This window comes from Prunus dulcis, chromosome 1 (assembly GCF_902201215.1).
Source record: "Prunus dulcis chromosome 1, ALMONDv2, whole genome shotgun sequence".
NCBI classification, from domain to species: Eukaryota; Viridiplantae; Streptophyta; class Magnoliopsida; order Rosales; family Rosaceae; genus Prunus; species Prunus dulcis.
Genome location: NC_047650.1, coordinates 19,087,547 through 19,111,003, shown reverse-complemented (window position 1 = coordinate 19,111,003; position 23,457 = coordinate 19,087,547). Strand labels below are relative to the sequence as shown.

Sequence of the window (23,457 nt, the reverse complement as noted above, 5' to 3'; positions counted from 1 at the left end):
AATGCACTATTGATGTTCCTGATTTGTATTTTTATTCGGCTGCCAAGACACACATTCACTTCACCCATGTTTATAATAACTTTTATATTGCAATTGAGTAGTACGAAATCGTGTGCATGAATGTGAACTTTAATTTTGCAATGGTACTATCTTGTGAAAGTTTGCTATATGAAGAATTGGGTCATTTAAAAAAGCCAACAATCTGTATGAAGATAGGATTCTTGAAGGTCGTCCTTCACTGGAGAAATCACAGATAGATTTCTCAGAGGTATATATAACCCATCAAGCTCAGCTCTTAAAAGATGTATGTCATAATTTTTTTTTCTTTCTTCTATTAAAAAATGTATATCATACTGCAGTTTTACATTTATCCACTCTATTTGTTGTAGTGCATGTAAATGTATGTGTATGATACATAGTGCATGTAAATATGTCTGAACTTGTTTTGGTATTGGTTTCTGAATCTGTTTTGGTATTGGTTTTAGTTATGAATTTTGGAATTAGTTTCTGTTTCGAAATTGGTTTCAGTTGTGATTGAATGTTATGTTTTTGTTTCCATTGTGATTGAATGATTTGCTTCTAATATGCATTTTTGATCCGTTTTATACAGATGGAAGATTGTCTTGTTTCAAGTGGCAGTGTTCTCTTGGGGACAAAATTGCTAACTTTCAGCTTAAATTCGGTTCTAAGAGGAGATGTCTTTGAATTTTGCTAATGTGTTAAAATTCTCGACCAAGGGAAGATGTAAATTTTTTGTTTTTTGTCACTTTCTTATGTATATCTTAAGATGTAATGAGATAACATTGTTAGTTCATCAATTTATGAAAGTCAAATTAGAAATAAATTTGTCAATCTCTAGTTTCCATGGTTTTATCGTTCCCCTTGCAAAGAAGAAAAAAAATACAAATGTAACCAAATCAGTGATTTAATTGGCAAATGCCATGACTGATATGTATTGCATATGTATTGCACATGTATAGCCCTTTATTGCTTGTGTATTTCCCCCGTATATCCTTTTTTTTTTAAGTCTGTTGGAATAAATTTATAGGGGATTATGAAGTTTTTGTATTGTCATTGTATAGCCTTTTATTGCTTGTGTATTGATACTGTATTGCCCTCGTATATCTTTTTTTTTCTTCAAGTCTTGGAATAAATTTATAGGGGGAGTATGGAGTTTGTATATTGCCATTATATAGCCTTTTATTGCTTGCGTATTGTCATTGTATAGCCTTTTATTGCTTGTGTATTGTCATTGTATAGCCTTTTATTGCTTGTGTATTGTATTGGATAGCCTTTTATTGCTTGTGTATTGCTACTATATTGCCCCAGTATATCTCTTCTTTTTTTTTTTCAAGTCTGTGTTGGAATAAATTTATAGGAGTATGTGTATTGCCATTATATAGCCCTTTATTGCTTGTATATTGCTAGTGTATTGCCTTCGTATATCCCTTTTGTTTTTAAAGTCTGTATTGCAGGAATGAAGGTGGGGATGGGGATGAGAATGGCATACCCACCCCCGATTCAACCCACTGAATCAGAAAATTTTAATACACAGTATAGGCCCAAAAATGACAGATTTTAACAACAATGTAGCACATAGAATACGCAATACATACCAAATTATGAAAATTTAACAGAATTCACAATCCACAGAACACCAAACCCAATACAAATACAATTCAAATTCACACTCCATAACAAACCAACACAATTCATAATGTATGTCCAACATTAGGTAGTGGAACATTGTTTTTACAGGTGCTTTATTGTGGTCTGTGCCATTGCACCTTGAGCATTTTCTCCTTAGGATATCCTCTCCTTGCGACGGAATCTTTAGCTTCTTTCGCCGGTCTGGCATGACCTTTGCATTGGGAGGACGCACAACTCTACTTTGGAACATCTTCAGGAATAACCCACAGCTCTTGAGGCTGTACCGGGTAGATGGTATCTGAATAAGCATCCAACCATGTATTTCGAGTGTAATAACGAGAAGCCATGGAGTATACATTTAGTTTCAAGAAACGGCAAACTGCAACTACATGCTTGCAAGGTAGTTGCTCAAGCTGAAACTTCCTACAACTGCAAGTGTTATTCGTCAAATGTACGTGGCCGTCCATATCACCGTCCACGACATTATACTCTACGTGATTCAGTTTCACGTCATTCATCCTTGAAGCACATTCCAACCCATGTCTCAGCTTCTTTTCGCCAAAGTCAGGGCACAATGTTGATGGGCATTTCAAAGCAAAATCATGACGTTTACTGAACCATTGCACAAGCAGATTGATGATTTCATCAATCAAATGCACCACTGGTAGCATCCTTGCGAATCGAAGGATTGAGTTGATTGACTCCGCAATATTTGTTGTCATTACATTGTATCGACGTCCATCCATGTGAGCTCTAGACCACTTGTGTAATCCTGCACTTTCAAGATATTGAGAAACCTCATCATTTCCCTTGATCTTGCGAAAATGACGATCAAATTCAGCGATACCATAAGATTTCGTTGCTGGTTCAAAGTATAGCAATAATTTATCACGTTTTTTCAATTTGAAAGTGCGTTTCATGTTCCCCTTCATATGGTAAAAGCATATGCCATGTTGCACGTTGGAAAAACGTTGTGCCACACATTCTCTAAGCTAATATTCCAATCAGAAATAATCACAAGATTTGGACACTCACCGATAGCTTCATGAAGCTTACTGAAAAACCAATGCCATGATGCATCCGTCTTTAAATACCCAATTCCAAAAGCAAGAGGATATATATTTCGATTTCCGTCAAATGCATTGGCAATAAAGAGGACACCCTTATACTTACATTTTAAATGCGGGCATCCACAACAATGATTGGCTGCATCGAAGATTGAAACCCGCTAATACATGCCCCAACAGCCATAAAAAAAATTCAAAAAGTGATCGTTCTCATCGGTGTGGATGTATGTCCTTGTGCCAGAATTCACACGCTCTAATTCATGACAATAAGCTGGAAGGAGAGAATATGCCTCTTCTACTGAATCTCTAGTGGACATTAGAGCTAACTCCCTCGATCTCCAAGCTTTGCAATAATTAATGGTGACACCAAAGTTTTGTTTCACATCTCTGATTATATCACTTGGTGTGTATATTGTGCGAGAATTTTTCAACTTCCGCTTCACTGCATTACCAACGAGTTTAGCACTTGCGTGATGATGCTTGTCATGTACAAAACTCATACCACATTAATGGACCGGATTATATTTCACAATCATGAAGTTCTTTTCTCCATAACTAGATGCACGAAGCCGCCATGGGCATGGACCTTGAGAACAAACCACAACCAATCGACTCTTGCAAGACTGCTTCACCTTAAATTCAAAGTGACCTCTCACTGCCGCCAACTGTAACTTGTTGGACAGGGCTTCCTTACTAGAGAAAATTTTCCCAACTTCCAATTTTGGATCCCAATTATTTCGTGAATACGCGCTTTCAATATCTTCTTCTTCATCATTTACAGTACCCAAGTTGTGCACGTTTTGTTCACCCATTTGCCTCCAAATATGTCGAATAGAAAGTTCAGACATTGTTCCGAAACCTACCACACCCACTTGTGAAAATGTCTCCAAATGGGCCAAAATAAGAGGGGCTGAGTGCATTTGCAAGCCATTCATTTCCATACCATTATCACCACTATGCACCCCCTCCACCCCTGTAAAATCAATCATGTCTAAATATTATGTTCCAAAATCACCATGTACATCACCATTGCTTTCAACTATGGCATTTGAAGAACAGGCCATCTGACTCATATCCGTCGTGATATGTATATGATCACCTATGACATTTGTCAGTCCTCTGTCTTCTATGCTCACCAGTAAAGGAGCCACTTTTGAAGGAATTACGTCACAAATGTACTTAATAAAAAAATTTAACATCATCATTGTCCTCAATCTTGATATGCTTACACTCATTCGAGGATATTGAAACTGAGAACTTTAAACAAAGCTTGTCTTCCCTGTTGTTTGTATTAACAATCTTATGCACCCATTCCAAAAGCTCACCAGACGTGATGTTTCGCGAAACTATTATGCCTTTTGAGTTACCCCCTTCATATGTGCACATCTTCTTTGAGGTTACCCATTTTTCATTGTAGCAAACCAAAATTACAATTGTGTCCATTTCTGACCATCATAAAATCTATCAATAAAAAATCCATTTTGTTAACACATTCTGACCATCATCATAAACCCATTTTGTTAACACATGTTAAGCTACTAATAAAAAATCTATCAACTAGTGTATAAACCATACAGATAAAACATTAATTAAACATTAATAACCAACAATTTTAAAACATAAGTATTATGCAAAGTGAAACGGTTCAGCTAGCATAGCTGTGTTTCAAGCTCTAGCAAGGAAGGCATGTATCAAGAACTCTTAAAGTTAAATCCAACCCAAAGCCATTAACCCAGGGTATCCTATTACTAACTAACTACTTACAAATTGCCAAACCTTGACGTCCAAGGTTGTTTCATATCGAATATCATCCAAAAGAGTGAATGCATTACTTTCAAGGAGATCTGCAAGTCCAAGTCTCAATCACAAAACAGTGCATACATCATTTCAAAGACAAATCATAAGCACAAAACAGTGTATCCAAGTCCAAGAGCTTAACAACAATATGAAATATTTGGTAAGTTTCATTCAATCACAGAAACAGCAAGCCACAACAGAAACCCATAAATATATAATTCAAAATAGTAAAGTAATCACCCAATAATCTCAATCAATCAAAAAAACCCAAAAAAAAAAAAAAAATTAACAAAAACAAAACCAATATCAGAACTCACCACAGTGAAGATCGACGAGGAAGGTGTCGTGGCTTTGTGGTGGAAGTTGACAATGGAGGTGTCAAGTCAAGACTATGGCTTCGTTGTGGAGGCTGACAACGGAGGTGGTGAGTCGCCCTTGGCTAGGGTCCGGTCCAAATTTGGGGTTCAACTTTTAGGTAGAAATAAGCTCCTAGTTGGAAGATATAACTAAGATGAGATAGAGTTAGGGGAGATTTTATGGTTGAGGTGGATTTTGTGAGGTCTGGCAGAAGGAAGAAGTGGAAGAGGAAAAGCAACAATTGAGGAAAAAAAAAAAAAAAAAACGAAGTGAAGGATGGGCAATAGGCTGTCAATAAGGAGTTTTATAAGGGGTATTTGTGATTGAGTTTCAAAATAAGGATATTAGTGAATAAATTAGGTGAGCTAGGGGTAAAGCCGCTAATTTCCCTTAAATTTTCCTTTTCTCCAGTATAGTAAATAATTCTGGAAGAAGGAGCAGTTCATCTATGCTAACTGAAAGGACACTTTTATTCCTAATTTTGATGGATAAATTGACAGATTTGGATGGCAAGACCTAAGTGCAACTGTTTGTCCAGTTAAAGGATGTAATTGCCTATAAAAAAAAGATTACATACCCAATTGCAAATTGGAGCCACGTTCATGAACGTTTACAGTAAATAACCTTTTGTCAAATGAAGTTTCTTGCTTTGATCTAAATGTAACAGGCATCCTCGACCGTCAGATTCGCATACCCAAAAATTCAATCCCCCGATTAACGGTCCACGACCATCCCATCGAGTCCTGGATCTCAACAAAGTATAAGAATAAGACAAGCGTTATCAAAAGAGATGATTGGTCCACCAAAGCCGCTTCCGCCCGCGTCACAGAGGATAATTACCCCAGCAACCCCCATTAACAACACGCGAAAATTTCAAAATACCAATAATACCCTCAAACCAGATAGGTATTTACAACTAAAGCGGCGTGTTTCGTTCCGTATATTTTCATTTGGGCGGGCAATAGGCTTTAGGCTTAGTAGCTGTGGATAGAAAGAGAGAGAGAGAGCTCCTTCTCCTCCTTCAGCTCGCTCTCTGATTCGAGGTCTTGGCCAATGCCGTTGGAGTGACTGTGAAATGGTGCTATGAATTCATGGCCTCTTCTCACTCTTCGCTGCTTCACATTCATTCCCTTTCCCTTCGGAGAAGCTTCAGATTATTTGCCAGAAGCTTCTCAAGCATTCAGAGTCCAAAGAAACTTGATTCACTCCGCTTTTCTCCAATTAAATCCCCAAAGGTATTGTATAAATCTCTGTTTGTCTTTGACGAGTTCGTGTTCGAAACGGTTTGAGCTGGTATTGTTCTTGTTGCTTTAATTTAATGTGACAATTTGATGGAAGACAACCCTTTTGAGTACGAAATTTAGGGTTTCTGTGAGTTTGATGCATGACAAGTTAGGTTGGATTTTGTGATGTGTGTGTATATGCACATGTGTGCGCTTGAATGTATGCTAATTGGTTCTTGGGCAAGGTTTTGAATTTCCACAGTGCATGCTGATTCATAGTCTTACATAGTGCGTGGTTATAAGATTTTGTATTTATTTTTAATTGGATTTCTTTCCATATTTTTTTAGGGCTACTGTAGCATATCCAGTAGTTTTAATTCGGCTTTACCGGGAGTTCTTCGTGAGAATGGGGATGCTGCATTTTACTCTAAAAGTGAGCGAGTACTATGCGGAGATATGCCGCTAGGTTCAGTCAAGCAAGAAGAGAAAACAGTGAACAGTAACCCTTCAGATGGTAGAGTCATGCTCATCGATGGCACATCAATCATTTATAGAGCGTACTATAAACTTTTAGGTATGCTGTACGTTCCTTCTGTTGCTATAAGTCAAGTGATTTTCTTCACTTTGGAATTGGAATCAGATGTATTGTTTATTGTCTACGTTGAAACAGATGCACTGCTTTACTTTTTATGAACTTTTTAGCACATCGACTTTGGTTACTGGAAATGCTAGCATTTATTTATTGTTCACGGATACAAGTGATTTAAGATTTAGAAAGCTTCAAGTTTTTTGAAGCTTGGCAGTATGGAGGTCCCTGTGTTTCATTTTATAGTAGATGTTCAATGGAAGACATTAGGGTCGTGCGGACATTTCTACAACTATCTTTGACATAGCACGTGGAACCTGAAACGACAAGAACATAAGTGAACTTAGTTCTATACAAATTTAGCAGTTGGGTGGTTGACTAACTCACAATTATTCCTCAACACCAATGTATAATCTTGTTGCGCTGATCTCTTAATCTTCAAAAATAAAACAAAGCAAAATAAAAAAGTGATAAACTTTGATGTTATACTCTGACAGAAACCTAACATACAGATTTTGATTATTGTTTTCTGAAGGCCTTCTTGCAACTTTTGGATTCTACGTTTTTATTTTTATATTTTTATATTTTTCTGTTCCATGTTTCTGTCCCTCTGACAGAAACCTAATTTTCCATGCTTTTTTGTTTCTGTCCATCTGTTCTGTGTTTATGCAATTTCGAGTTCTCTCTCTCAATCTAAAGCAACTTACATGTTTAACTTTGTATCCTTTTTAGTCCTTTTCCTATCTACTGAAGTCAGTGTTTACTTCTGAAAATGATTTAAAAGTACCGGAAAATTAGAATTTTAAAGATTTTCTGAGTTATGTGTGAGGCTAAATTTATGGCAGAATTTGTAACATCTTATATGCACTTTATTAGAATTGTATAGTTGGCCTATGATGCATGATATCCACAAAATAACATATGCACAATATTTATATACTATGTTAATTCTATACTCTGATGATTTCTGCAAATTTTGAACCTTGCACAACAAGCTGCTGCCCTTTTGAATTTTTAACAACACCATTAGCAAGAGGATGTTTCAATCCAGATTTTTAAAAAGCATTTGCCAATTTCCTTTTTTATTTCCATCTGCAAATTTGCCAAGAAAACTTTAAGCTTTAGGGTGATATCCCTGACAATATGTATTCGGAATCCTATTTTGTATTATTTTGTATTTTTCAGAATTGGTTATAAGAGGTACCACATTTGTAACAATTTCAATTGTATGGTAGTTTGCATCTAGAGGATACAAGTTAGTTTTAGTCATAAAATGCATCCAAAAATTAGCTCATCTGAATTTCATTAATCGTTTGGTAGTATAGTACCACTAACCATCGCTTTATTTATTGAGAGTAGCAAAGTTGCACCATGGCCATCTGTCACATGCTGATGGAAACGGAGATTGGGTGCTAACCATCTTTTCAGCACTTTCTCTTGTAAGTGATGTTTATCTAAAAGGATTTTTTTGATTGCTTTATTTCATGTATTTCTAATAACATACCTTGTGTCATTCTCATTCTCAGATGCAAATTTATATGCTTGCGAAAGTTGTGATTTCTCATAGATGATAAATTATAGATTTGGAGCACAAATTACATTACTTTTTGTGTGAATATACGATTGTGTGATCAAATTTCAATTATCATTGTTCTTCTTTTCTTTTTGATCCCTGAATCCTGATTTGAAGAATAATAAATAGTAGTCCTTTATTTTAATTGTGGAAATAATTTTTTTTTGGAAGAGAAACAAAATTTTATTACAACAAAAGGCAAGTACGAAATTTTTGAAGGAAACAATGTTTATTGTGTAAGTTACTAAATGCAATTAACCCTTAAAGTCTTCTTGTTACAATTGCCACCAAAAAAAAATTGAAAATTTCCTAGTTCAACTCCTTTTTCACTGCTATCTGCTTCCTGTTAACTGGGTATATCTTATTTAAGATTGCACTGCTTGCTCTAAGAAGTCTTTATGGCTGGGTTGAACCCAAACCATTAGTAGAAATGTTTTCTTTAATCATTTGTAATTTCTAGGTCTAAAGGCCTTTTCTATTATTGATTTTCTTGCAGATAATTGATGTGCTGAAGTTTACCCCTTCCCATGTGGCGGTATGATTTCTTCCATTATGTATGTATACCATCATATCTGTATTATCATTCCATTTCACTCATAATATCTAGCAGGCATGTTATTGTTTTGTTTTGTTTTCTTCATTACTATTTTTAATGGGTTGGATTGCATTGTGTTTCTTCTTGGTTGGTCTGGTCTATATTCATTTAGTTAGACAAACTTAAAAATATTAGTGATGCAAAACTGATGGGGAAAAGGGAAGACAGAGAAACGAAAGAGGGAGAGAAAGAGATGAGAAGAAGAAGAGGGGAAATACTGGAAGAGAGAAGACTAATTGCGAAGCAATTGGATTTCAATATTTCATAACTCAAGTGTGTCCGCCTGTTTATAAGGCCAGTCTGAAAATCATAACAAAATCAAATCCTTTAATCAACTTCTTGTTCAAGTTAATTAGCTCCCTAATCCAAATCAACTCAATTTAAAATCCCTAATCAAATCCAGTCAACCAAATTCCTTAATCAAATCAAATCCCTTAAATTATGGTTCTCTTCATTCTCCATCTTGTTTCCATTTATGTGGTTTCAAATTTATTTCAATCATCATATAAGATGCATGTACTGTTTCTACCAAATAGTTATTTTATAAATAGGACATGCAGCCAGTATTGTTTGGTTTGGTTCGGTTCTTGAGTATTTCTGAAATTGTCCTTACCTTTTAATTGGACAAAAGTACTTATAATATTTTTTTTCTTCTTTTGTTCATCCTTTTATGCAGGTGGTGTTTGACCATGATGGTGGGTTACAAATTTTTGTCCACTTCATTTTGTACTTGATTTGCTTCAATGTTGTATATACGTGTACTGTACTAAATGCTCTACCTTTTATCACCATTTAGATATTTTGAATGCTGTATACGCTGGGTTTAGCTAGGGTACTCAATACGTAAGTGGGGCAGGGTGTTTCTTTCAGAAGCAAGATTACCTATTCATATGTCTCCCAAAGTTGCCTAGGTTGTACAGAGCGGTTTTGCAGGACATGCCACTGCTCTAGATCTTTAGGAAAACATAATTACAATAAATCTAGTGGATTTTCCCCGTCAAAATGGGCCACTTTATTTGTGTGAGGTTTCTTTTTTTCTTGGTTCCACTTTTCCTGATTTTTCAAATCTTTTCAGGTAAATACTATAATTTATCTGTAGATAAAAGTAACTAACGATGATGAGGGAAATGAAGAAGTCGAGAGAAATGAACTAGCCACTTACTGCTAGGAGTTGTAATGACAAGGTGGACGAGGAAGTCAAATTTAGGAACTAACAATCATTGCATTTCAGATATCCTCAGAATGAACTGCAACAACCATAGGAGCCTTTTCAAGTCTAGATGGCTATTTTTCACTGTACAAGGATTTAGCTACTATCTGCAGATTTACGTATAATCGCTTTTGCCTTATTATTTTGATGGTAGATAAGTGGTCAAACTTCAAAAATTAACGCACTCAGACCTCTTTACAGATGGAAAAATTTCCATATATACTGTGGTGATTTCCCCACTTCTTACTCTATTTATTTAATAATTTTTTCTTCTTGTTTTTCCCAATGTTCCTTTCACTTATACCTTCTCATTAGCTCTCCATCTCTCATGTTCACAAATATTTGCACTGATAACTAAGTATACTTTGTATACATCATGCAATGGTGGTAATGGCTTTTGGTCCTCCCAGCTATTATTATCTAAGATCTATGATTTTATCACACATAGGTTTATGTGAACATGGTGTTTGAAGTGCTTATGAAATTGTCTCAAGAATCTAGTAGAATGATTAGTGATAATTAAGTTTGAACGTAGCAGGTCCTCCTTCTAGGCAGCATATTCGTGCTAGATTGCGTTTAGGTGCATCTTATGTTTCAATTATAATGCCTACTGCATACCGGGGCTATCATGTAATGAACTTTCTGGATAAGCTTCAAGGGCGTTATGCCAAAGTAGCACTTTATGATCCAACTAGTAAAGTACATATTCCCAGAGGATCTTACTTCCAATGATGCATAATGTCTCTTGGTTTTTATGTAATATGCAACTCTAGGAGCTTATTGACTTATCTATTTTCTCTCATGCATCAATAAGTAGTTAGATTAGTTGAACATATATTATGCATTTCTGGAGGGTGAAATCTCTATTTGAATGATAGGTTTGGATAAGAATCTACAAAAAGTACTTTGTTCCCTCTCTTTTTTAGGTGGTTAGAGAATACAAAGAGCCAGAGTTGCTCATTCAATCTTGTGCAGAAAAACGAGACTATTCTTTTGAAAATAGTCCAGTAATGGTTTGTGTTCAGTAGTTAGGGTGCTCATATAATATTTGTTGCATATGCTTCTAGAAGGTATTATCTGAATGTTGATGTTGAACACTGTTATCTAGTCTCATACCTTTCTTCCAGGCACTGGCTAATTATGGTTACAAGATGCTTTGCTACGCATAACTATTTTTCCAAGCCTAATTTTGATAAGACAAACCTTCTCTTTTCAGGAGTTTCATTTGGTCAAACTTGTATTTCATCCAAAGAAAATGTTAAAGGAAAAGGTATGTTTAATTTGTTTATTAATTTTTCTCAGTTTGTAATATGTTGGAGTTGAGAATGTAAGCAAATCCGAAAAAGTAAATCGTGGTGGTTTGCAGGTAGGAATGTGTACCTGGAAAGCCTTGTGAGGTTTATGCACAATTACTTACAGGATGTTGTATCCTGTAATAATACTCTATAATATGTTAGACGTGCAGAGTTTACCTAAATGATAAGATACAACTAATGTAGTCATCAAGTACCTACCATTGTTATATGACGACCCCAAGTTACCTCCTATGTGCCAACATGAATATCAAATTCAAATGCATATAAAATTTTTGTAATATATTTATAGGTATTTTAAAAGTCTCCTTGGAAATTTTTAGGGAGATTCACTATTATACCCAATATAGGAGCCCAAATTATAAAAAAACCCTATATGAAATGGACTTTAGAAACACATCCAAAGCCCATTTACAACATAACAAAAAGGCTTTTTAACTTCTTTTAAATTACAGAACTGCCATTGATTTCTTAAAACAAACCCAACCCCAAAACCTCATAAAAAGCCCAAAACACTCAATAGGCAATCAATAATTTAATAATCAAAATTAAATTCAATAGGGCCAGCTGTCATTTTTTGGGTTTGTTTATAGAAATTAAATGGTGTAAGGTTTATCTATATTATTAGTGCTAAGAATGGGTATATGACTAAATATCTCAATTTTTTATTGTACCAATTGTTGCTTTCTGATTGCAAATATTTTATTTTTCTGTTACGGTTATTCTGTTAGAAGACGTTACCCACTCCTGCTCCTATTGGCTGATAATATCGGTGTATTGGCCGATGTTTTTGCCATCGGATTTTATTAGCTTCGTATGAGAAAAACTTTGTTACACTCGATATAGAACTTTGCAAGAGTCAGTTTCTTAAAAATATCTATAAGCATGTACAAATATCTGAATCTTGTACCAGTTTTCAAGTTTTGGGTTCATTAAACAGGCCCATAACGGATTTCCTAATTCTAGTAAGAAATCTTGCGCGCAAGTTCCTCCTTACCCAGAACTGATTTTCTCAATCCTGAGTGGATCTCTTTGGTATCTTGACAAGCCAAAACACAATAGCGATGACTCAAATTTATAAAGAGTTTCAACCTTTTCTTTTCATTCTGTTGAATATTAAAGGTCCTTCTAGAGAAGATTTGCCCATGCTCCTGAAGTTTCTCTTCGAGAAATTTAGGGTGTTATTCTTTTAGTGCTTCCTTGTTTTTGTTTTCAGTGGAGCAAGTTTCTGGTTGGCACTTGTGCCAACGATAGGTTTCTTATTCTAAAGTTTACAAGTAAGGATGGTCAATGATAATTTCAATTGAATGTAACTTATATGTAACACTTTTGAATGTCACTTATTTTCCGCTCCCTTTTTTTCCCATATGGTGATGAAACAACGAGTATGGTACTGTATATGGTGAATTGAGACGTGCTTTTCTCTGTTACCTTGTACATTCCAGACCTGGATGCCCATGTCCATGTAACATCTGTCTGATCTCTCTCTCTCTCTCTCTCTCTCTCTCTCTCTCTCTCTCTCTCTCAGGCCCTCGCTCTCCCTTTTCACTTGTGGGGATGCTGAATATTGAATTTGGAATTTACTGTTGGGTACTGTATATGTAAAATCAGAGACGTACTTTTCTCTGTTGTTTGTTTATTTTCTAACTTCTTTTTAAATTGGTCTAGGGAAAATATTTTGTTTAGGGACCTTTTTACCTCTTTCTCGATCACATTTCTGACTAGATTAAATCAATTTTTACTGTGGTTCAATGCCCCAACTACCTTCCTTTGCCTTTAATTACCCTTATGTGCCATTTATCTCTATTTAGAGTGGCATCTTATCATATATATCATAGATGCTCTTTACCATAGTCTTACCCTTTGTTTTCCTCCTTTCCATTTATCTTTCCTGTGCCTTGAGCTTAAAGTAATTTACACATGTGAAGTTTTGACTTTAGGATATATTCTGACATCCTTGTTTTCCCTTTTTATTCCCCTTCTCTGCCCAGCATGAATCAGTTACTTTTCTTTCCTTATTTCCATGATACTGCTTAGAGTTGGGTGATTGGTGAACTTAATAACTGTTTGCAATAAAATTGATTGGTGAACTTAATAACTGTTTGCAATAAAATTTGATGTTTTAAAATTATGTGCTGGCTAAGAGATATGATCCATTGTCCGTGATTCTTTTTCACAAGGGATGTGTTGTAATATGATCTTTATTCATCTGAAGGGCTGAATTTTCGTCATACTTTATACCCTGCATACAAGAGCAATCGCCCCCCTACACCTGATACCATTGTCCAAGGCCTTCAATACTTGAAAGCTTCCATTAAGGCTATGTCCATTAAGGTGATTGAGGTAATAGCTCTACATCACAGTTTTATATGACTAGTTAACCCTGTTGGTTGTGGTGATTGATTGTGAGCTGCTCGAAGGCAGGTGCCAGGTGTGGAAGCTGATGATGTGATTGGAACGTTGGCTGTTAGGAGTGTTGATACTGGGTACAAGGTTAAATTCTGAAAAGAAACTATTTTTGAACAATAAATGGCATAGTGGGATTATGTTTAGTTTTTGATAATTCACATAACGGGATAATGGTATAAAAAGTTAAAAGAATTGTATGAATTCTTTAATTCTTCTCTGTGACGTTTTTATTGCACTGAATTTTTAACAGGTACGGGTTGTCTCCCCAGACAAAGACTTTTTCCAGATCCTATCTCCTTCATTACGTCTTTTACGAATTGCTCCACGTGGCTTTGAGTAAGTAACCCTATACTTCATAGCTTATACTCTTAACCTGTTTGATTGTATTTAATTTATGATGTTCATTCAATATTGTTTAACATATTCTCCTGCTCTTTTGACTCCTTGCATTGATGCATCTTTATGCACTTGAATAAAGTTGTAATAATAAAATGGTTCAAAATATATACTTCTAATCATGCTTCTTATTTATAAACCCAATTTCATTAAATTTTGATTGCAGCTCTAAATAACCTTACACCTTGATTTGCTGTTATTGATTATGAAGAATTGTTGCATTATGTTTCTAGAAAATGTGTTGTTGGTGCTATATTTGTAGAATAAGAGAATCTGGGTGCTGTGTTCATGAGGAGTTTCTTTTCTTCCGAGGCCTATTCTTGGAAACTAATTGATGATCCTCCACATAAGGTCCAGGTTCTAGCTTGGGTTATTGCTCACGAGAAGGTGAATGCCTGTGACATGGTGCAGAGGAAACCTTATTGGTACCTCTCTCCTGTTTGGTGTGCAATGTGGAACAATTGTTTGAATCATTTAATGCTCTATTGTCCAATTGTACATGCTTTATGGACAAGGCTATTTAGGAGACCAGGTTGAGTAGTCAACATGGCATACTGTGCAGCATTATTGTTTGAGAATCCTAAGTTTTTCAGAGTGAGGAAAACGGGCTTGGTGCTTGGTAGATGTAGTGTACTGGAAATTTTTTGGGTTGTTATGATGCCAAAAAAAAAAAAGAAAAAAAAAGAGGATTCTGTAGTTGCGAAAAGGGAGGACGTGGATTTTTTTTATTATTGGACATAGTTCGTTTAGGGGCATCCTTGTGGGCTTTAGGTTCTTTAGATTTAAAGGACTGGTCCTTTCAGGCTATTCATTCTAACCGGGGATGCTGTTAATTAATTTTGTTCTCATTGGTTTCTGTTTTGTTGAATCTTTACTTGGGTGAACTCCAGGGTGCACCTTTCCCTTGTGTTCTACGTTTGCGTTTCTTGTGAAAACATTAAAAATTGAAGTGTGAAACTTTGTAGGCATAATTTTCATTTATTTTGATTGTCTTATTTTGTATTTATTATTTGGCTTAGTAGAGTTTGGACTCTGATATATGTTTATTGTTTTCTCAGTATGGTTTCATTTGGCATGGAAGAATTTGCTATAAAATATGGAAGCCTTCAACCTTCTCAGTTTGTTGATGTGATCTCACTTGTTGGTGACAAATGCGATAATATTCCAGGTTATTTGCTTTTCATTTTCTGAAAATTCAAATGAAATAGGAAGAAAAAGATATTACATTTTTCCTTATTTAGTGTGAAAAAATGCATAAAAATATTAATGTCTAGTATTGAAAAATGACGAGTAATTATAACCATGCATCTGTTTCTTCCATATTAACAATGGAAATGTAAGAGAGCATTTATTTAAGAATATTGTAATTAAGTTCGTTTTGAATGAAGGTCCTAGATATCTTCGTAAATTCTCTTGGCATCATACTGATGACTTGAGAGAGAAATCTACTTTCACTTGGGGGAAAAATGGAGCTCTAATGAATGACAATGGCTTGTAATAACATTAAACTCGGCTTGGAAAAGGATTCTGGAACTCTTAACCAGATTTCTCCTTTATATTTCTGAGAGGAAAAGGAGCATTAAAGTTTGTCTCTCAAAACTTGGTTGTTATAATTGCAGGAGTTGATGGAATCGGAAACGTTCATGCTGTGCAACTCATCACTAAATTTGGTGCGTCAATATACCATCCTTTTACTTTCATTTGGAAATGAACTCGCATGGTTCTAGCAGTATGGAATCTTTCATGAGGTCCCAGCTGCTTAATGTGTTGCTGGGCTGTATCTACCTAGGATTCAGAGAATGAATACACCATTCTATTAATGTGCAGTCCTCTTGCTAACTGAAGTAAAGCTAAATTTTTACGATGTTCATACTTTTTTTCTAGTTTACCGTTTTTTCCATCAAAGCAATATACAGATGTCTTTTAATATACTTGACTGTTTACAGGTCTTTCTATATGCACAATTTTCTTCTTTGGTCACCTAAGTTTACATGTCTTTTTATAAACTCGATACTTTTCCTCAGTTAGTTCCTTGATACAGAGACAGTAATGCTTAATATGCTAATAATAAATCTCATTTCTGTGGACAGGCACATTGGAGAATCTTTTGCACTGTGTTGATCAAGTTGAAGAGGAACGAATCAGAAAGGTAATACCATAGTAATTAAATGCTTTGTACAATAACATTTCATTTGTATATCGGCTTTTTGATAAAAAAAAGAAGAAAGAAAAGCTAGTATAATTTTAGGGAGATAAGCTGAGGTGGAACTAAGCTAGGAGATTATTTCTGATTGGTTGACCCTGTTGGCACCATCAATCAGAGTTTGAACTCTTCTAATGCTTCAGTTTGTTTTTCATATGCACAGAAAAGCTTCCTTGGATTACTGAGGATATCATACAATATTAGAAACATATTGGTTGATATAGTATAATCATTTGATATTGTTGTGTCAGAAAATTGATAAATCCAAATTAACAAAATAAAGATATATGGTGAGATAAAATTTTCTTTCTGAAGAGAAACAAGATAACTGCAATGCTTGGATAAGGAATCCACCACTGAGTTACAAGAAAAGAATTTAAGTATTTTTTTTAAACGGAAAAAAAAAAAAACAATAAAATATGACATGCAGGGTGTAGCAAAATTTAGAGTCAGACAAACTGTTTAGAACTAATCCTGGTAGCCACAGGGTGTATGCTTTGCCGCAGTATTATAGATTAAGTGTATGCTTTATTGTTATTGTTAATTTATTTTTTTTGTTGTCCTCCTTTGCCTTAAATGGCATGGAAAGACATTACCTGCGAGCCAATTCATAAGTGTTCAGAACTTATAATGGCTAACTGACAATGCTATGCCTGGTTTTTCCCTGTAGATCTTGATAACAAGTGCTGATCAGGCTCTCTTGAGCAAGAACTTGGTAATCATATCAACATTCGCTTGATGTATTTTTCTGTTCTAGCATTCTTTCTTCTTATTTTTTATTTTTTCGGTTTTGGGTTTCTTTGTAGGGAGGGATGGGAATGGGGGTTTCCTATTTAAATCACGTATTTATCATAAATAAATAAAAAAGAAAAAAGATACTGTTTTGTTCTTTCATATATATATATATATATATATATATATATATATATATGTATTTTATGTCAAGATTGGTTACACGCTTCTAATCTTGACCGTTGGATTGCATTCATTAAATGTGTTGGTAGTCTCTTAGATGCAATCCAATGGCCGAGATTAGGAGTATGTAACCAATCCTTAACTTAAATACTTATTGGACAATGTCCCCATATATAAGCACATATTTATCTTAAAAATGAAGTGTTACAAAGTGATTTTTTATTTGTTTTAATTTCTGATAAATCAGAAGAAAAGAAGAATGCGTTGTAAATTTGGAATCTGTTATAATCACCTTAGAGTACATTCTTAATGTATGTTTGTTTTTGTGAGGGATTGATTGATGTGCCCTTGTAAAACATCCTTATGGGGCTACAAACAAAGCTGCTCATGAACTGCGCAAGCTTGGTTTTTGAAAAAAGCCTGTTTTATTATTTTTTCTGTTGAACCGCCAATTCAAGTTAAAGCTTCCTTCCAAAGCTTGAATTCATACATGACCAGTCTCAGCCATATGTATTAATCTTCCAAGTTTAGTCTTCACAAGCTTGTTTGTACAGATTGACTTTTTCCCGGTTTGAGTAACCATCTATTTGATGTCATTTTCATTCATATGGCTAGTACTGTCTAACAACGTAACATTGTTTTGTTATGTAATTGCTCTATATAATGACAGGCACTATTACGTTCTGATCTTCCATTCTACATGGTACCTTTCACCACAAAAGATCTGGCATTTCAAAAGCCTGAGGTTTGTGCAATTTTAATAATACGAATCTTTTTCAAACAAAAAATTTGGAGTACAGTTGAGACAAACCCATAAAGCAAGTCATCTGAATACATCACTTTTCTTGTTTGATTCCAAATAGTAAATTAATTGACCACACTTAATTTGTGGTTTAGTGTTGCGTAATATCTCTCTACTTAGTTATCTTCAAATTTTAAGATATCCTTATTCGTTGCTCGAATTATTAACAGCTTCCAGAAACCACTAAGCTTATCAATGTTCAAATTATATATAAAAATACAAAACGGTTGAATTTCATCTATATCCTGCTTAATTAATCTAAACATGAACACGTGCGGTTAGTATACAAAACTAAATCTTCTTACAACTGACACGATAAACTAATTATGTTTGTGCTTGTTCATGAGTATTGATTCAGAATTTTGGGTGGTTACAGGACAATGGGGAGAAATTCACGAGCCTCTTAACGGCTATAAGTGCATATGCGGAAGGATTTTCAGCTGATCCAATCATCAGGAGAGCATTTTACTTATGGAACAAACTAGGAAAACCATAATCAAGTTTTATAGGTTTTCAATGGGTCATAGTAGTCGGAAGCCTATGCTGGTTGCAAAAGTCAAAAGCACCGGAAATGCATCAACTTCGTATGGCCTATAGGTTCAACACTGGCCATCATTTCTCTTAGCAGCTTTATGTTTTGTGTGAATCTTATCATGTGTATATATAGTTCCTAGTTCTTCTACTTAATTTAAATAGAAGAAAAAGGTTTTGAAATTACTTGGGGCCCATAATGCTTCAATTTTCTTTCACGCCCCCAAAAACCCCCCAATTCTCTTTTGACTCACTTAAGATCCATTTGATAACCATTACATTTTCAATTTTCAGTTTTCATTTTCACTGTTTTTGAAAACTGAGGTAACAAATTTTTCGTTTTCTATTTTCGAGAAAGTAAACACTAGTTTCTTAAATAACCCTTAGTTTTGAAAATAGCTTGAAAGTGTTTTCAGTTTTCGTTTTAAATTTCTTATTTTTGCCTTCCCTTATCATTCAGCAATTTTACATAACCACATATACATTACACTCCAATTATACCAAAACTCGGTATTTGTGGGGCTCCCTTACTTGGACCTTGCTGCTCAACTCGTGTGTTTGGCCTAATCTACAAGGTGATAAATTTTGAATTACACTTGTAATTGACTTTGAATGACTGGCTAACAATGACCTCATCTGAGGTACATAAAGGACCTTGGCCTTAACTGGGTCAACTTCAAGGGCGCCAAGATTATGAGACTTCATCGTCCTCAAGAGTAGGAGATTCAATACTTGTTAGTAATAGGCCAAATTGTAGCAATGTCCTTGGACTAAGACTGAACTTTACTTTCGTATTTCATATTGCTAAATTGTTACCGTGATACTTTAATTATGCCTCCAATTTCACAAAACAGTTGACACCAAAGTTAATTTTTCTCTAGTTTTTATTTTTTATGACAGCATACAATAAGAATTTCCCTGGCAAAATTCTTCAGGTGGGTTTGTGGTTTGGATTGTTGGGATTGTGGCTTGGACTTGGGTCTGCAACTCTTGGCACCCCATTCTCTCTCTCTCTCTCTCTCTCTCTCTCTCTCTCTCTCCGTGAACAAACCAAGAGCCTTGCAGCCCCACTTGGACTGTTTGAATTATCTTCTTCTTCTTGTGCTTGTGGGTTTGTGGTGGTGATGGGTTTTGGGTCATTTGGGACTTGGTGTCTCTTACGTGGGGGGGTGGGGGGGGGGGGGGCTGGGGAGAAATTTGGGTGGATGGGGGGAAAATCTCCTCCTTGAGATGACGGAAAGGACAATTTCTGAAAGTAGATGCATAATTAAAGTAGAATCGTAACAATTTAGCATTATGCGGGACGAAAAGTAAAGTTTGGTATTAGTTCAGGGACCATTGCTACAATTTATCCATAGTAATATTTGTGCTCAAACGAATTTCATCCTTGAAACTGTTAGTAGAGAAGGGTCTAGCTTTATTATGTTTTGCTCCTTCTGTTGGTACTACTTTTTTTTTTCGGGGAAAAAAAATCAGAATTCCATTAATCCAAACAAACCAATACAAGTTTTAGTTATGCACATAGTCTAAAATATCGATAATATCGATGAAATATTGAGGATATTATCATTTTTTCGAATCACGGATATTTCGAAATGTATTCATGCACATATCGTATAAATATTGAGAATATCGACGATAATATTAGAAAATATCGACGTCCATAATTTTGCTCACACTTCAGCAATATTTTGTTACAATATCACTATAATATCGCTAAAATATCGAAAATATCGATGTAATGAAAAAAAAAAGGAAAAAAACACGAAGGGGATTCAAGGTGTTTTCTCTTGTAAAATTAGTCATCCTTGGTTTGCTTTGTATTGTGGCGTCCAAGTGGTAAGTTCTTTTTTCTTCTGAATATTGAGACATGGACAGGTAAGGAATGATGGACCTTACATTTCTTACTTTGACAAAGTTCACACATGTATATCATAATTTTTTTTTTTTGGGACGTATAAAAATGAGACTCTTGAAATCAATTTCTTCTTAATTTGTATAAAAATGGGGGCCATTCTGCACTGTTTACTCATAGAGAAAGAGGCAAGGCGATTTTGTCAAGTCAAGAAGATGATTCGTTATCTATACTTCGGACTCTGTTGGAGTGGGAAGTAGTAACTATGATTATACTCATAACCAATCATTTCCCTACCCTTCATATCCCATTCCTTTTGGGAAGGAATCGAGCAGCTCATGGAAAGAATCCAAGGCTCAATCTTCAAATGATTTTGCTCATGGACAGCGTCAACCAATCTCGGATCCATATGGGTGGAATGTTAACAATTACATGCAAAACTATTTTGGGGATTTATCATTTGATGACTACTCTTCACAATACACTTACTCTACACATAGAGATGTGAAAAATTTGAACCTCATAGGAACTCTATGTGGTACTAAATCACTTATGTATCTTACCATGCAATGTATAAAATGTAAAATATTGTAGTAAATCATTATATATAAATGATTGTGGTGTGTTTAATCTTCTTTCATTAATTACTACATATTTTCTACACTCACAGTGTTTGTCAGCTCGCTATATAATCAACTTAAATTAGTTAAATCCATCATACAATGCATTTCCTTCCAATTTTTTGTAATAAACTAATAGATAATTGACTAAATAAGCATCCTCCAAAGTTTCAATAAAAATTTCCAAGTTTTTCTTACAATTTCCGTGGTTTTTATTCAATTTTTATCGATATCGATAATATCCCGATATTTCCATCGAAATTTCCGTATTTTTGGAATACCGATATTTCCGATATCACCGATATTTTAGACCTTGGTTATGCATTAGAGTGGCCTTGTTAAAACCTTTCTAAAGAAAACCCAATGAGACAAAACTTTAGATGAGAAAAAGTGCCACACATGCCTATAAAGCAATCAAACAAACAAGAAAATCACACAACTGGACTATCACACCCTGCGCATAATCCATTAGCCATGGGGGTCCAACATCCAACCAAAAACCAAGGCCTCGATCACGGAGACTAAACTTGGCCAGCTGATGAGCCACCATATTTTCATTTTTGAGAGATATGTGAGACCACCACTTGTGGTGTCGAGTGCAGCTATCTTCGAATCTCATCAACTAATCCACCCTCTTCCACAAAACACTCATCATTTGAGTTCACTAGCTTGACTGCTTGGATGCTATTCGACACAAGAAGCAGCGACTCGAACGATGCATCAAGGGCAAAGGACAAACCAGTCTTCGTGGTGTACAGTTTGGTAGCCAACACGGACACTAGACCAAGGGCCCTCATAGCCACTACACCTAGTGACGAAGCTAGAATTTCATGTGTGTGAGAGCCTCTTACAAATTATAAAGAACAAAAAATTCAAACTTACAATACATATGAAAAATTTATATATATTTATATCACATATGTCAAGAATTAGATTGCTTATTGGTTGCAATCATAATTGTTCTCAATATAATTTTTGGCAGCTTTTATTCCTTACACATCAAATAAGAAAACTTGATTTTATGGGATTTTAGTATGAAGTATATATTGACTTACCGAGTGATCATTTTTAGCATAAATCGTATTTTACACTAAAACTAATTTTTCATATTTTGATTTGGTGGGAATATGATTTTCTAGTATTTTTATTTGAATCCAAATAGGAAGTACTTCCTTATTTACATTGTAAACCTAAGTAAATGGATTAATATAAAAATAAATGAAAATAAAAGGACAAAGACATTTTACTTAAATGCTGAAAATAAGGTAATATGTACACCTGGGGTGCACCACCACCAGTTGAGTAAAGGGGCAATTTGAAACACCTCCTTGTGCCTTACTAGGTCTGCCACAACACATATGAGTATATTTCAAAAACGTAAAGTATTTGAAATAATATACATAAAAAACTTGAGTGGGGTCTCGGGACCACATTGGTCCCAGTGTGGCTCCACCCCTGACTGCACCGCTTAAGTCACCACAAGAGTCACAAACAACCACACCAACCCCTCTGGCACCATCTTGTAACTCCATCACATCACCAACATTAAGTTTGTAATAGCCCGACAACAGCGACTGCCATCGTACCATGGGACCTGGCAAAGAAGTTCTCCTATGAGTCATAACCTAGATTTTGAATTCTTTCCATTTACTTTATATATATATATATATATTTTATTGAATTGCATGTATCTAATTTTAATTATATAAATGTGTTTGGGCCTAATTTCTTCGCGCTAGCCCATCTGGCTATTGAGCTAGATTAAAGGCATTGGTTTCGGCTCTATTTTACCAAAATTGGGAGCCAGCCCAGGACATTTCAAAGGCCCAAGCCATTTCAAAAGAAGAAAAATGGAATGAAACCAATTACAAAATTAATCTTCACAGGATAAAGGTTAATTGCCATTAAATGGTGATTTATTCTGAAAAAAAGCCAAATTTAGTTGGTTTAATTCATACCCAGCTTCTAGATTATTTTCCTAAGGGTTCAAGGTTTGATCATCACCGTTGATTATCAATTCAAAATCAAATAAGCAGATAAAGGGAAGGAGTCTTTCTCCTCATTACCCACGTGATTCCAATGACAAGATGTCAACAGGAAACAGACAGAGGATATCTAGGGGAGTTGCTAGAAAGGTGAAATCAAAAACCACTCCCTATACTCATGAAGGTCTCGTTAGTACAAATTCAGTTTGCAAGGGACAAACAATAGGTAGGAGAGTTGGTTGTCAAGAAAGTCAAAACTGATCATCACAAAACTGACTCTTGACGTGGGCTTTTCTTGTCAGAATAACTACTACCCTTTAAGGAATCATTACTCATGAAATTTCCTATAAATATAGGAGGATGTGAATCA

The 23,457-nt window shown here is 35.1% G+C and overlaps 2 protein-coding genes and 1 long non-coding RNA gene across 4 annotated transcripts; 2 read left to right on the top strand and 1 right to left on the bottom strand.

Moving 5' to 3' along the window:
- Positions 1–7: 7 nt before the first annotated feature.
- LOC117615501 lies at positions 8–852 on the top strand. Its single transcript, XR_004584030.1, has 2 exons — positions 8–268; positions 611–852. It is a non-coding gene; the product is annotated as an uncharacterized LOC117615501 (long non-coding RNA).
- Positions 853–1,559: 707 nt separating this feature from the next.
- Positions 1,560–3,706, bottom strand: LOC117615945. The gene is made up of 3 exons (XM_034345130.1): positions 3,233–3,706; positions 2,686–2,878; positions 1,560–2,422 (listed from the first exon to the last, which is right to left on the bottom strand). The coding sequence occupies exons 1-3, from the start codon at positions 3,704–3,706 to the stop codon at positions 1,887–1,889; spliced, it is 1,203 nt and encodes a 400-aa protein (XP_034201021.1). The 3' UTR covers positions 1,560–1,886.
- Positions 3,707–5,831: 2,125 nt separating this feature from the next.
- LOC117615915 (DNA polymerase I) lies at positions 5,832–18,810 on the top strand. 2 transcript variants are annotated; one of them, XM_034345092.1, is made up of 15 exons: positions 5,832–6,106; positions 6,443–6,668; positions 8,040–8,119; positions 8,750–8,788; positions 9,525–9,543; positions 11,275–11,328; positions 13,587–13,714; positions 13,796–13,864; positions 14,031–14,116; positions 15,235–15,344; positions 15,796–15,846; positions 16,267–16,325; positions 17,050–17,094; positions 17,965–18,039; positions 18,473–18,810. In XM_034345092.1, the coding sequence occupies exons 1-15, from the start codon at positions 5,963–5,965 to the stop codon at positions 18,590–18,592; spliced, it is 1,305 nt and encodes a 434-aa protein (XP_034200983.1). In that variant the 5' UTR covers positions 5,832–5,962; the 3' UTR covers positions 18,593–18,810. The 2 variants fall into 2 exon arrangements, with proteins under 2 accessions (XP_034200983.1, XP_034200984.1); XM_034345093.1 differs by lacking the exon at positions 17,965–18,039.
- The last annotated feature ends 4,647 nt before the right edge of the window (positions 18,811–23,457 follow it).

What these genes read in the sequence shown, in the direction of transcription:
- LOC117615915 (XM_034345092.1), top strand. Translation starts at nt 5,963, where the DNA reads ATGGCCTCTTCTCACTCTTCGCTGCTTCACATTCATTCCCTTTCCCTT. An exon ending in AGCGTACTATAAACTTTTAG is followed by an intron (nt 6,669 to 8,039) that starts GTATGCTGTACG and finishes TATTGAGAGTAG; the next exon opens with CAAAGTTGCACCATGGCCAT. An exon ending in TGTCCATTAAGGTGATTGAG is followed by an intron (nt 13,715 to 13,795) that starts GTAATAGCTCTA and finishes GCTCGAAGGCAG; the next exon opens with GTGCCAGGTGTGGAAGCTGA.
- LOC117615945 (XM_034345130.1), bottom strand. Translation starts at nt 3,706, where the DNA reads ATGATTGATTTTACAGGGGTGGAGGGGGTGCATAGTGGTGATAATGGT. An exon ending in TGATTGTGAAATATAATCCG is followed by an intron (nt 2,879 to 3,232) that starts GTCCATTAATGT and finishes GGCATGTATTAG; the next exon opens with CGGGTTTCAATCTTCGATGC. An exon ending in TAAGCTTCATGAAGCTATCG is followed by an intron (nt 2,423 to 2,685) that starts GTGAGTGTCCAA and finishes TTGAAAGTGCAG; the next exon opens with GATTACACAAGTGGTCTAGA.